We start from the raw sequence: 13,954 nt of genomic DNA on the forward strand, positions 1-13,954 counted from the left end.
ACCATTCATGAGATGTGTGGTTAATTGAAACCCAACCACGAAAGAAAACCGGCAAAGAAAAATAACTGGCTTTACTAGGACTTGAATATTGATTATCATCTCCGGCGTTATTGTTAGAAGGACTTTGCCCAAACAGACGAACAGTTTTCTATTTTTTACCCATCGATGTTAAGATTAGATTTGTGGGGTATAAGAGGGCCGGATTTTCCGTTTTTACAAAAAAACAATAAAAAAATTTGTTTTTTCGTTCAAATCGTTTTATTGTTCCTCAAAATATTCGCTTTTAAAATTTATACATTTTTGCATGCGTTTGAACCAATTCCTGAAACATTTTTTCCATTCTGAAGTCGGTACCTCAAAAACATAGTTTTGGAACAGATTCTTGAGATGAAAAATCGCTGTCCACGCATTTTTTGTTTGAAATTCGGAAAGAAAAAGAATTCGTTAGGAGATAATTCAGGAGAATACGGGCAATGTAACATTAATTCATTGCTTTTCTCCGTCAAATAATAATCAATTGTTTGATGTTCTGTGTGAGAGCTGGCATTTTCATGAAGAATGATGCGACGTTTTCGGTTATTTTTCCTGATTTCATTGGTGACTTCTGGCAAAGAAATTGTTGTACATCATCATTCAGCATTAACGGTTCTTCGATCCTCTAAAGCATCCTAATAGATCCTCTAAAGGGGAGGTCCAGTCGAACGAACATATGATGTTCGACGCTCCAGCTCTTTTACGGTGGGGAGGGGGGGCAGAACTCAAGCCAGCTTGGAACTTAGAGGTCAAGGGGAAAATTGGCCACTCATAAGCGGCGAGTCAGTGTGGCGTGAGCCGCATTGTCGGACCGAGAGAATGTTCCTTGATGCAGTTGCTTTGTTCAACCGGCATCAGTAGTTTATTTAAGGGAAAGACTCCTACCTCGCTGCTGTACGAAGCTACCCGAGAGTTATGGCTCACCATCAGCCAATTAAAGCTCAAAGCGCTTTAATATTGGTGGACAGGTACTTGCTGGCATTCAGTGACCTAGGCGTGGCAGCGAATTGCTGTCTTGACGTGATAAATTGAATTATTGAATGTCATAGACGTTCGGTCTTATGCTTTAGGGCGACCGAATGGAATGGTGGCGGGAGGAATGCCATGCATATAAATTAAAAAATCCTCTAAAGCAGTGGTTGCTACATGTTCAATATAAAAGAGAAAAAAGCGATCATATTCTTGGAAGTGCATCGCGAACGAACCACTTTTGTTGGATTCTGTTCATCATGACCTGTTGATTGTTGTTTAATTTCAGGCTCGTACGAATATATCCAAGTTTAGTCTCCTGTTACGATGTTGGATACGGATTTTGCATATCCACGGTCGAATCTTTTGAGCACTTCCTTATACCGATTGATACAAGCCTGTTTTTTGAGTTTTGGTCAAATTATGCGGAATTATCGAGAAAAAATCTTTTTCACAGCTAAATGTTCATGCAAAATCGAATGTACAATGGTCTTCTATATGCCTAATGATGCCGCTATCAAATGGTATGACATGTCAATCTTCTTCAATTTATGTTACGCACATCATGGATGTTTTATTGAAAAACAACCAAATTTGATCAATCTTCACGAAATTCATCGCTGACGGAAGCACGATCACGACGTCCATCAATCTCTCTCTTACCCTGTCTTTCTCACTCACTGTATATATATATATATATATATATATATATATATATATGTGTGTGTGTGTGTGTGGGTTTGGGTGGGTTGTGGGTGTGGGTGGGTGGGCATTTTTAATTAGTGTTTATTTCCCTATATATTATAAAAATAACTTTTTTTAATAAGTTTATTTAAATTATTAATCATAACATTTCATTATTATTGTACTGGTAATGTTAAAGAATGATATGAATATATATATATATATATATTTACATTACCAAAGATTAAAAATGATAAAACATAAATAAATCTCATTATAAAAGTTATTTAAAGTTAATATAAAAAATGTTAAACTGCATTTGCAATACTGCAACTCATTCTCCAATTAAATCTACTTACAACGATTCTACGAATCAAATATGTTACAAAAACAGGTATATATTATACAGATATATATGTATATATTTATTGTTTTATGACTTTTCATATAAAAATTAACCGGCTTGTAAAACATACATTATATATTATAAATCTACGTATAATATTTTTATTTTTTCCATAAAATCATCACGGCCTGCTGAAAAACTTTTCAAACTAATTTATACAAATAACAAAATGTGTCTATAATATTTTTAATATATTAATAGTACATAAGAAGTAGAAAAGTAAGTGTTTGTAGTTTAATAGAGAAACTTTAATTAATAAATAAACATCAAACGTAATGTTTTGAATAAATATTATTGTATTATTCAAAGTTTTATTTGAAAAACACAGAGATTTATATGATTTTTTATTTTCATATGATTTCTGATGGAAAACCGAAACAAAGTACTTCATCAAAAACGATATAGATGTATGAAAAACTTTTAATTGCTGCAGGTAGATTCAAAATAAATTTTTGTGACAAAAGATTATATAAATAAATTTTAAATAGACTAAGAAAAACATTTGTTACTTCAACGATTCCAAGTTCAAAAAATTTACTTTCTTAGACTGACGTTCGTGTGTATATATGTATGTACGTAGTTACACATGTTTGCCTGTATTTTGTATATAACTCTGGACCCCGTTGACCGATTTTCTTCAAACTTGATGGACAGGTACTATCTTCGGGGGAAAGATTGTATTAAATTTTTGTAAAAATTGAAAAAAGAGAGCCAAAATTTCGGCTGAAATAATATGTAAATTTTTACTGGGGCACTTTAAAAAAAAAAGTTTTCTTAGAAAAATTGAAGTTTTTTTAACAATGTCAAAATTCACGAAACATCATCCATCTACAAAAAATTATTTTATATATATTTATTTTTTTAATTACATCTTACTTTAGAAAAGAAGTTTATGGGAGTATTTTGCATCAATATTTTCTACATCAGTAGACCTTAAACCGCTATAAAACGTTTATGACCGTCCTATTCCAATGGTCTGTTGTACCAAACAATTTGTTTTTTAATTTTTTAAAAATTTAAAGAAACTTTGAAGGAGAAAGTATAACTATGACAGCAAACAAACAGATACAGCAGAAGGAATGTTTCTTCGATTTTAGTAAACAATGTTTCTGTAATATTTTACGCCAAAAATCCTAATATATGAAATTTAATATAGAATATATCTTTACACAAACTAAAATACTATTATAGACCAGTGGCGGCTCGCGTGTAGGCACTGTGGAACTTCAGCACCGGCTATTTCCAATTCATATTATCGATAAAATTAATATATATCCTTTTTTCTTTAATTCTTTCTTTATACTTGTACAATATACAATCCTTAAGCTTCATGTCAGTAGCCACCCACAGTTTATGAAAAGATACAAAAATATTTGTTTGGAACTGTGAGCTTCACAGTTCCATCGGCGTGGTGTTTGGCTGTTGTGCGAATGCGCACATAGGAAGCTGCACGCGAAGCTGCAAAGGAGAGAGAGAGAGAGAGAGAGAGAGAACTGTCGCGCTCCGGGAGTGCCGACCTGGCGTGCTGGTGGAAGGTAGTTTTTTTTTACTTGGCGTGTGTATGTAACGTTATTCGTTCGTTCTCTTTTCTAGTTTATTCGGTGGAAGGAATATGAAAGCGGTTTAGTTGTTTTTTCATTAAAAAAAAAAAAAATGGCATTTTCATAAAAATCAGAAGATGGCGGAAAGCAAGGGCTCTTTGATTGCCAAATCTGTTCAAAAATACGCTGGAAGGGAGAGAGAAAAGGTAATTAGTAAAAAGTAATTATGTATTTGTTTTTGTGTGCATATAAAGTTAAATTAAGCCACCGTTGGACTATAGTGTTTTTAAGCGGACAATTTATTAAGTTTTTATCTAATAATACTAAAAAATATTATCTGCATTGATATTTTATTATTTATTCGGTTTGACCGAATACGACGGCTTTTAACCACAATGTGCTTAAAAATTGTGGACCACATTCTTTTGGTTAATGTAATTTTAAGTGTAGAATAGATTATTATTATCCTGCTTCCAGCTACTCTATTTGATTCATTTTGTTTTTCGTTTTTTTTTATTTTACAGAAAACCTTAAACACGGTTTTGAAAAGGCCCAGAAAATAATTTTCTAGAGCAGCACCCCCACTAATTTCAGCTACCAGCCGCCACTCCTACAAACACTAGCAACATAATATATATATATTTTTTTTTAGTATATATATATATATATATATATATATATATATATACGTATATAAAATTCAGTTTACAATTAATATTTTTGTAAAATGATTTTTGTTACAGAGAAAATGGATATTCATTGTAACACTTATTATATTCACTGAAGTATTGTCTCAAAAATGTATGCAATACAGAAAAGGAAATCCAATATCTCAATGGAGAACTAAAGGGTATTTTGTAGACAAAGATATTGAATTTCACAGTCAAAAATTTTGTAACAAGTATGAAACGAAATCAATATTTAAATTTCATTTACATTTGTTCTCTTCATGCAAAAAAAAAGCTGCCAAATACTTACAAATTGTTGGAGAAAACGTACAAGATATTGAATCGGTAATTAAAATTCTTTTCAATGTGTCAAGGGCGAAAAACGGTTTTTGTCATGTTTTTTAAATTTCACAAAAAACGTTTTTTAAAACATCTTTAAAAACCATCAAAAAATTATTTAAAAAAAATCAATTTAATAGTAACGTGTTAATAAATAATATATCTAAAAATTTAAAAAAACATTATCATTAGAAAATATTGCAATCCCAACAGAAACGTAAATCAAACTTAAAATAAATTACGTATAAATATATTTTTTTTAAGTTCATAAAAAATTTATATACAAAAAAGAGGATAAATTGTGAACGTAATATTTCTTTCCTCACCACAGATTATAAGAAATGAACCAATGTTAGTTTTAAAATTTAAAAAAATTAATTGAATTAGTAAGATGAAAAAGGAAAATTCATTCTCTCCGGGTATCATGCCAAAAATCCAGAAAATATTAAATACAGCCGCAAAGGATCGTTTTACATGAAAACTTACAATCGTCCCTTTGCAGGTCTAAGAGAACAGAATAGAAACTTTTACCTATAATTGGATGAAATATAGAATTTAAAATTAATTTATTTACCTAAAATCATATCTTTTCCCTTTTACTACTCGGTGGCAGTTAACTTCTTAATGAATTACGTTAACATCAAAAGCTTAAATTTTATCGGTATGATTTTCAAACTGAATAAAATTTAAAATTAAAATATGTATGTAAAAGATAATATATATATACATTTCAAAAAAATATATGCAAATAAAACTGTAAATGTTCGTTTGTTCAAAATCTTAAATCTCCGAAAGTTCTTGACCGATTGCTTTGGAATTTTGACAACGTTGCATTCGAGTACGCGCGTGTTTTTATATACCTACTATTTATAACCTAAGATGTCACACCTCTGACAGGTAAAGACATCCTTTTTTTAAAAAAACAACGCTATCTGGCGGACGTAAATGCAACACACGCTATATTAAATATTTTACGATTCCATTTCACTGTTTCCGATATTTGTGTCCGTTATATACTAAAAAACTACTGGACTGATTTAGGCGCGGGGAAAAAGAGAGAAAGGGAAAAATCGAAAAAGGGAAAGAGAAAAAAATCGGAAAAAAAGAAAAAAGGGGAAAACGGGTAAAAGTAAAAACGGGAAAAGGAAATAGAAAGGAAAAAGAAGAAAGGGTGGTTAAGAGGAAGGAGGAAAAGGAAATAAGAGAAAGAGCAATGAAAGAAAGGGAAGGGGGATGAAAGGGTGCAAAAGGGTAAAGGTAAGAGGGAAACGGAGGAGAGGGAAAGGGAATATGGTAAAATGAAAATGGGAAAAGTAAAATAGTGGAAGGGGAAAGGAAAAATGGGGACAAAAACCCCGCATAGCCGTTTTGCAGATTTTGCAATTTGTTACACCCGCACCTCTAATTTCCACACTTAATTTACGCCCTTCGAGGGGATATTTGAAAAAGCAATGGTTGAATAATGTATTGTCTCCGACGTTAATAACTGTCAAAATTTCATCAACCGGCAAAGTTAGGAAGTACGTTAAATTAAGGATAACTTCTTTGATCTTGTCAGTATATTAGTTGCGCTAATTTGAAACGTTATGCTTTTGTAGTTTTCTTGAAAAACTTAGGCATTCATTCTTTACGGTCAATAATATTAATATTTTCCACTGATATAATATAAAAAGTAGACTAAGTTTTTATGATGTCATTATATTGTAGGGGAGAATATGCCTGTCAAATAAGCGTACAATTCTTTCCACTGTCGCAAAATTACGGGAGCACGTAACAAGCTGTGACCATATACACGATAATATTGATGGATCACCTACGCTGACCTGTCATAGTCAGATATAACAAAAGTCATGAAAATGTATGATTTTTATTCTGGCCGGCGATCCTATCACTAAAAATATGGAGTACTTTTAGTTCAGGAGATATATACTCGTACTTGTTAATAAAATCATTAATGAAAGAACACACATCATTTGGGACCCTTGTTAACTCTTTCTCCATGATAAATTTAAAATACAGCTTTCCCATTAGTAAAACTTTAGATACAGGAGACGTAATGCCAACGTTTACTTTAATAAAACATCTCTTGAACTGGTATAAAAGGTTGAGTAAGACTATGTATAAAATCAAACACTATCTCAACCACGTAATGCTGATGTTTGCTTATTTCAATAATATATTGAAACTTTTCGTATAAATTCCTAGCTGTTCAGTTATGCACTAATAACTGAGCACTAGCAACTCGGTTTGCATTATCGTTAAGTGTAGTAGATTTTATTTGCATTCCTCAATTCTCATATTTGGAAGATAATCTACCCGAGGTCGTCCAAAGAGTTACTCGTAATTTTCTTTAAAAAATCATAAATAATATTTATACTTCGTAACATTATGTAAATCAGTGTGTTGAAGAAAAAAGAAACTATGCATTTTCTTAAAGATTAATCTAGATTCTAAAAATTTAACAGGCGTTATAGAATAGTGAGAAATCTTAGACAAAAAGATGATACATGTCGTATAATTTTTGAATAACGTGCATGGTTATCGTGCTTACCCGTTAAATCTATTGGAACTCGACCTTCATAAAGACGATTAGATATGCGAAAAACAGCTTTCCTTGAAACCACACGAAAACGTAAGAATGATTTACGGCATACGTCAATAGGAGATCCATTTCTTTCTATCAAACACATTATATAGGTATCACTTTAATTTTTTGGTCTACCATTATACAGATTTTGTATGATAGTTTCTTTTTCCAAATTACTAAATCTGTTAGTTCATTTTTTCTACATCCAAAATCACGAACAGTTTGCTTCTTTTCTACCGAGATACCTTCATCAGTAACAAAATTCATTACCTCTATCTCGAGCTGATGTCAATAAATCTAGAATTTTGTCACACACACTCCTTTTTCTTTTCATTTCATACAGTATTTATATTGTTTCTTTTACTATCACCGCTGCTACATTAATGAAAATATAAAATAAAAATACCTTACTAAAAATGAAGCCAAAAGCGAAACTGAAAAAAAAAATTAACTCTTGTTCACAGTGTAACAATTAGATTAACAACAAAGTAGGTTGTTGTAGAAGCCTGACTGACTAAACTGCATTGCATGTAACGATGATCTTCACGAAAATAGGATGAATATTCAGATCAAGGAGACGAAAGGAGCGTGGGTTTAGCTTCTTTGTTAGTTCACGGCACAAATACGTTTCTTTGCTTGAACAAGGTTTTTGAATGTCTACTTGCGACTGAACTCTTCTTCCGCTACAATACATGAATCCTCGTAATGCAAAAGAACAAAAAATCAGTAAAAATATGCAATAAAAAACCCATATATACCTACATAAAATACAATAAAAAAATCGGGTGAGTCTGTGTCGGGGCGCACAGCCGTTGGTTTAGCGTGAATCATTAAAGACCTTGAATGAAGTTCCTCCGAGCTACAGAACGAAAAACTCACCTATAGAGTTAAATGGGAGAGAAAACAACGTATTTTTTTAAACAAAACTGAATGTCCCCGACGGAAAATTTTAATTTCTTCATTTGGCCAACTCTAAAGATAAATTGGTCGATCTGTATGTCAGCGAATCACTTTTAGGCTATCGAATTGATATAAAAATGAGAATTCGACTGCGTACTAAATTTAATTTTATCATAAAACAGACATTAAATGGTACCTGATATGTACTTCGATTAATACTCGACGACAATTTTGTTCAACATTGGGCTGTGATAAAAGAAGAGACATAAGGCATAATAAGCAGCGGTAGAGGTGCTCGCGCAGCGGCGTCGTTCAATAATTATAATTTGCTTTCGTATTTTCTTTTAATTATTTTTCCTTAAGTGTCTGCTGATGACTGGTTAACCTTTAAAACGGCTGTGTAATTTTACATTTTATGCCACATCTTTGTAAATATTTTTTATCTTAATTGTTGTGACATAAAATCAAGTGCTGATTTATCTTCGATTTTGTAAATAGTCGTAAGGACCTATAATTTCGTATTATTTTTTATATTATTATTAACGAACTAATTGTTGTTTATTTCTTTAGACTGGCAAGATTTGCGAAACGTGTAACATGTCTCGACTTTTATTAGGATCTTAAACTTAACCTATCTAAAGTTTTGAACAATGTAACAAATCTTTACTAGTAAGAATTTATTATTAAGCGGGTTATAAAACATTAAAATAATATATTTTTCAATTTAAATAAATTACATGCAAGGTATAAATAATTTTGCTCACTTAATTATTTAGGCAACCAGTAATTCTTTTTAAGGTTCTTTAACTAAGCAATTAAACTGTATGACAATAATTATCTCGTACAGTAATCATTTACCTGCGTAAATATAAGATAGCTGTGATTTTTTTTTTATTATTGGTTTTAGAAAATAAATTTTATGTATAATTTTTGGTGTCATCTTTATAGTATGCTATTATGTGCCTCAAACAAGACTTGGATTGGAGTGAATGCCTTGATATAATGTCTGATTTGGCTAAAAAATGTTGGGATATGCTCAACGTAACATATCTTTTTCAATTAATCAACGATAAGAAGTTGATAATGTCATTACCTACAGTTACTATTGAAGTGTCTTATACAAAAGTATTATACATGAAAAATTTCGAACCAAAATTATGCATGAAAGACATTATGGGTAGCCTTACTGTTCGATATGCCTTTGAAAATAATTATTATAAGTGGTTCCAAAGTAATCCAACAGCAAAAGGTTGCGACTGCAAAAAAGTTATCACTTTATATTACAAGTAAGTTTAATGATTTTTATTAATATTTCCCACTGTTTAAATCCGTAATACAATGAGGTGAAATATTTAGGTAAACTAAAGTACATTAAAATAATCAGATCTCTCTTTTTCTGTTTAGCCTCTGGAACAACCGTAAGCTATTTCTTCAAAGGATGATATGTATGAATGTAAATGGAGTGTAGTCTTGTACAGTCTCAGGTCAACCATTCCTGAGATGTGTGATTAAGTGAAACCCAACCACCAAAGAACACCAGTATCCATGATCAGATTATTTAAATCGATATAAAACTGCTTTTACAAGGATTTGAACCATAAGCAGAACTGAATAAAGCATAAATTACCGTTGGACTCTGAAGATAAATTTAGGAAATCATAACACATGTTGGTTACAGTAAATTTTGTTTCAATAGCTACCTTAACCGACATGAATAAATAAAAATCTAAGTTATCTATTACTGAAATATACTGAAAAACATTATCACGCTCCAAAAATAGCACAGAAAGAATTTATCTAAAATCTAATACTAGATGCCTTTTTTATTGTTAAACGATAAGAAAAATTATGTATAAAAAAAGATGTAAAAAGCTCGCAGTGAACTGCATAACAGACCGTGGCAGCTCGCGTATAGACACTTCGAACTGCAGTACCACCTATTTTCACTTGATATTATCGATAACCTTCAATATAATGAGTCCTTTTTTCTTTAATTCTTTGGTTATACTTTTAAAATATATAATCCTTAAGCTTAGTGTCAGTAGTCATCCTCCAGTTTATGGAGACACGGGCAAGTGGTAGCGTCTCGGCATTTCATCCGGAAATCTCTGGTTCGAATCCCGGTCAGGCATCGCTTTTTCACACACGCTACAAATTATTCATCTCATCATCTGAAGCAATACTTAATCCCGGAGATTTAAAAAAATATAAAAAAGTTATCCCAGGCAAGCCCACCGGGCTGGTCTATTGGTTAACTTATTATGGCTAATCAGCTTTCAAAGTCGAGTTCTAAGTTCAAATCCTAGTAAATTCAGTTACTTTTATACGGATTTGAATACTAGATCGACGTTACCGGTGTTTTTGGTGGTTGGATATCAATTAACCACACATCTAAGGAATGGTTGATCTGAGACTGCTCAACACTACATTTAATTTACATTCATACATATCAAACTGTAAAGATATACCTTATGGTGGTTACGGAGGCTAAAAAGGAAAAAAGGTATCCTTGTAAGATTTCTAATAGTGAAACGCAAGGAAGTGAGTAAATTTTTCACTAAGTTTTTCCCCTTTTTGATGAATAAATGCATACTAACAGCGTTTGGCTCACCAAAATCAATAAAAAAAAACTTAGAAGTGGCGCTCTGTTGATTGAGGTGAATAATGATGAACAGAGCCGTAAACACGAAACTGATAGGTACGCAGGAAAAGAGAAAGTAATAATGGAGCCAGATTACAAGCTAAACTCCGAGAAAAGAGTGATCTTTAACCGTGACTTCGCCGCAGTGACGGCTCATAGCTAAAATTAGTGGGGGTGCTGCTCCACAAAATTATTTCCGGGCGTTTTTAAGGCCACGGTTAAATTTTTCTGTAAAATAAAAGAACCGAAAAAAAATGTATCAGATAGAATAGCTGGAGGCAGAATAATAATCTAATTCTACACTTTATCACGTTCAGGAATGTGGTACACGGCTTTTAATACAGATAATATTTTTTAATATTATTAGATAATAACTTAATAAAATGTCCGCTTAAAAACACATGTGGAGTAAAGAAAGAACTAACTCACACTAGCACACCAGAGTCGGCAGTACGGGAGCGACAGTTCTCTCTCTCCCTCCCAACCTCGCGTGCAGCTTCCTATGTGCGCATTGAGGAAAACAGTAAAATACCATCCCGCTGGAATTGTGAAGCGCACAGTGCCATACAAAGATTTTTGTATCTTCTTCATAAACTGGAAATGGCTACTGACATTAAGCTTAAGGTTTATATATTGTACAATTATAAAGAGAGAATTAAAGAAAGATGGACTTATTATATTAAACGTTATCGATAATATCAAGTGGAAATCGTGATTGCTGCAGTTCCACAGTGAACATACGCGAGCCGCCACATCTTGGCTGATATTGAAATACCAGAAGAGCTCCCACCGCAACCCGTCAATTTTGCACAGATTATCGCGAGGAAGGAGAATGATATTGATATGCCAATATACTCACTTATCTTAATTTTTTCTGCTCCAACTCTCCCTGACAGAATAAGAATTGTGGCTACCTTTCTGACCGTCTGCGACCACAAATACCTCACCCGCCGCTTTCAGTATTAGGGTTTAGGGCACAATAAAATTAGTTGCACCAAGAAGCACGTTTGTGCTCGTTGTAGCCTTACAGACCATGACGGTAGCGGATGTACAGAAGGTAAAAAATGTATTAAATTTAAATGTTCATATTCGGCGAGATCTCGAGAATGCCCTGTTTATAAAGAGGAACAAGCTACATTAAGGATTTGTACAGAACAGAAAGTGTATTTTCCTGTGGCTCGCAGGGAATATAAAAATCCTTCAACATTTGAAATCTTGTAACAACCGATGTTAGATTTGTACAGACTCTTTCTAACAATGCGCCAAAGAATCACAAGTACGCATCGTGCAAAGAACTAACAAAATTTGTGCAGGCTTTATCAGACCAGGTACCTCACTTCTGCTATTGCAGCGTTGAGTAAGAAACAGGATAGTTTTGGTAAACAGACCGAAAACGGTGTACCGAAATCAACTTCAGCTAGTATACCGCCAAATAAAACTCCAGCTACACTAACACTGCTGCAAATTACTAAGATCCCATTGAAGGGGTCTACCATAAGCCATCGCCAAGTACAGTATCTACGGTCTCCCAGGCATCTAAATTCCCAAGCCATCTCAAGGTCTCTTCGAGGATATGGTGGCGGATAAGTGCCTTCCTGAAAGTTTTAAACCCAAAAAACAAACACCGCATAGTATTCGACAAATACGTTGCACACAGAAATTTAATATATAACAAGAAAAACGTTTTTCTGTTGGCTAAAAATATCAATCAGTGGAATGTTTGCGGTATCCGTTCTCGCCGTGAGAATATTAAAATTCTACTAAAGAAAGAAAATCCTTCGAAATTGTCTCGGCAGGAGACTCACCTCCGTCCACAGGATGATGTGTCCTATCCCGGATACGTTTGCGAAAGATGTGACAACTACACTGAGGGCAGAGGTCGAGGTGTTCTTCACCTGGAAATGATAATTCAGATTCAGTATGTTATCTCACCTCCCAAATAGTACATTACGGCATCTTTTGTCTATTTACAATAAGATATTCTCTGAACAGCTGTTTCCAGATTCTTGGTCAGAAGCGTTGGTCATCCCCGAACTGAAACCTGGTTATGATAAATCAGGCCCTTCCAGCTATCGTCCTATATCCTTGATTGACATGCAATTTTATGGAACATATAATTAAACGTTGTCTAGTGTGGTAACTTGAGAGGAATGCCTTAATTGCCCCCGAACAATGTGGTTTCCGGTAAGGTAGATCGGCTATCGATCAAGTAGTGAGCCTGGAATCTAGTAATCAAAACTTTTTCCTACTTCAACAACGTCTGGTTGCGGTATTTTTGATATGTAAAAGGGATACGACACGGCTTGGTAAAGAAGAAACATAAATAAACTCTATGAAGGGGTATAGAAGGAAATCTTCTCGCAATCATCAGAGGTTTCTTCACCAGTCGGTCCTTTTGAGTTCGAGTTGTAACGATAATATCCCAAAGTTTCACAGTTGAAAATGGAATACGACAAGGATGTGTCCTACATGATACATTATCTGCCGTAACCATAAACACTATACTTAACTGTCTGCGAAACCCTTTATTTGCCATTTATTTGTCGATGCTTTCTTAGTTTGCGTAACATCTAGAACATTAGCTTCTAGTGAGAGGCTACCATGCAATAACCCGTTTAGAATTGTGTGTAAAACAACCTTACTGCACTTCTCTAAGTCATTTTTAACAAAAATATATTGACCAGGAAATCAGACAAAGTATAAAGAGGTTTTTTTTCAGTTTAAGACAAATTAGTGTAAGTAAATTTCTTGTGTAATAAAAGCTCTTTTGTTTTTTTTTATTAAGGTACAAAAAAGATGGCATACCACTAGATACGAATATTTTCAGTCGTGAATGCTTGTAATATTTGAATATTATACTGAATGCTGAAAAAAATAAAAAGGAATTATTATTACCTAACTTATTTGATCTTAAATAAATAAAAAATTATACAAGATGATGGAATGAATAAACAATTATAATGGATATTGATTAAAAAAACGTATTATGATTAATAAATAATATTTAAATTCTTTATAAATTGTGTAAACATAATAAAATAAAATTATTTTAAAAACTGATGAAATAATTTATGAGTACTCATTACCCTCATAAATAATACCCAATTTCTTCTCTTTAAAATGAAAATGTTATTTTAACTAACTTCTTTATTCATTTATTCAAAGTTTATGGAAAATTTTATTAAA

The 13,954-nt window shown here is 32.8% G+C and overlaps 1 protein-coding gene across 4 annotated transcripts; it reads left to right on the top strand.

The window, feature by feature from the left end:
* Positions 1-1,986: 1,986 nt before the first annotated feature.
* On the top strand, positions 1,987-13,824 carry LOC142333200 (uncharacterized). Of its 4 annotated transcripts, none has more exons than XM_075380173.1 (5): positions 1,987-2,080; positions 3,686-3,839; positions 4,377-4,646; positions 9,076-9,413; positions 13,554-13,824. In XM_075380173.1, the coding sequence occupies exons 2-5, from the start codon at positions 3,771-3,773 to the stop codon at positions 13,609-13,611; spliced, it is 735 nt and encodes a 244-aa protein (XP_075236288.1). In that variant the 5' UTR covers positions 1,987-2,080; positions 3,686-3,770; the 3' UTR covers positions 13,612-13,824. The 4 variants fall into 4 exon arrangements, with proteins under 4 accessions (XP_075236288.1, XP_075236289.1, XP_075236287.1 ...); XM_075380172.1 differs by lacking the exon at positions 1,987-2,080 and adding an exon at positions 2,126-2,311; XM_075380174.1 differs by lacking the exon at positions 3,686-3,839 and having other exon boundaries at positions 1,993-2,080.
* The last annotated feature ends 130 nt before the right edge of the window (positions 13,825-13,954 follow it).

This window comes from Lycorma delicatula, chromosome 12, assembly GCF_047948215.1.
Source record: "Lycorma delicatula isolate Av1 chromosome 12, ASM4794821v1, whole genome shotgun sequence".
In the NCBI taxonomy this organism is placed as follows: Eukaryota; Metazoa; Arthropoda; class Insecta; order Hemiptera; family Fulgoridae; genus Lycorma; species Lycorma delicatula.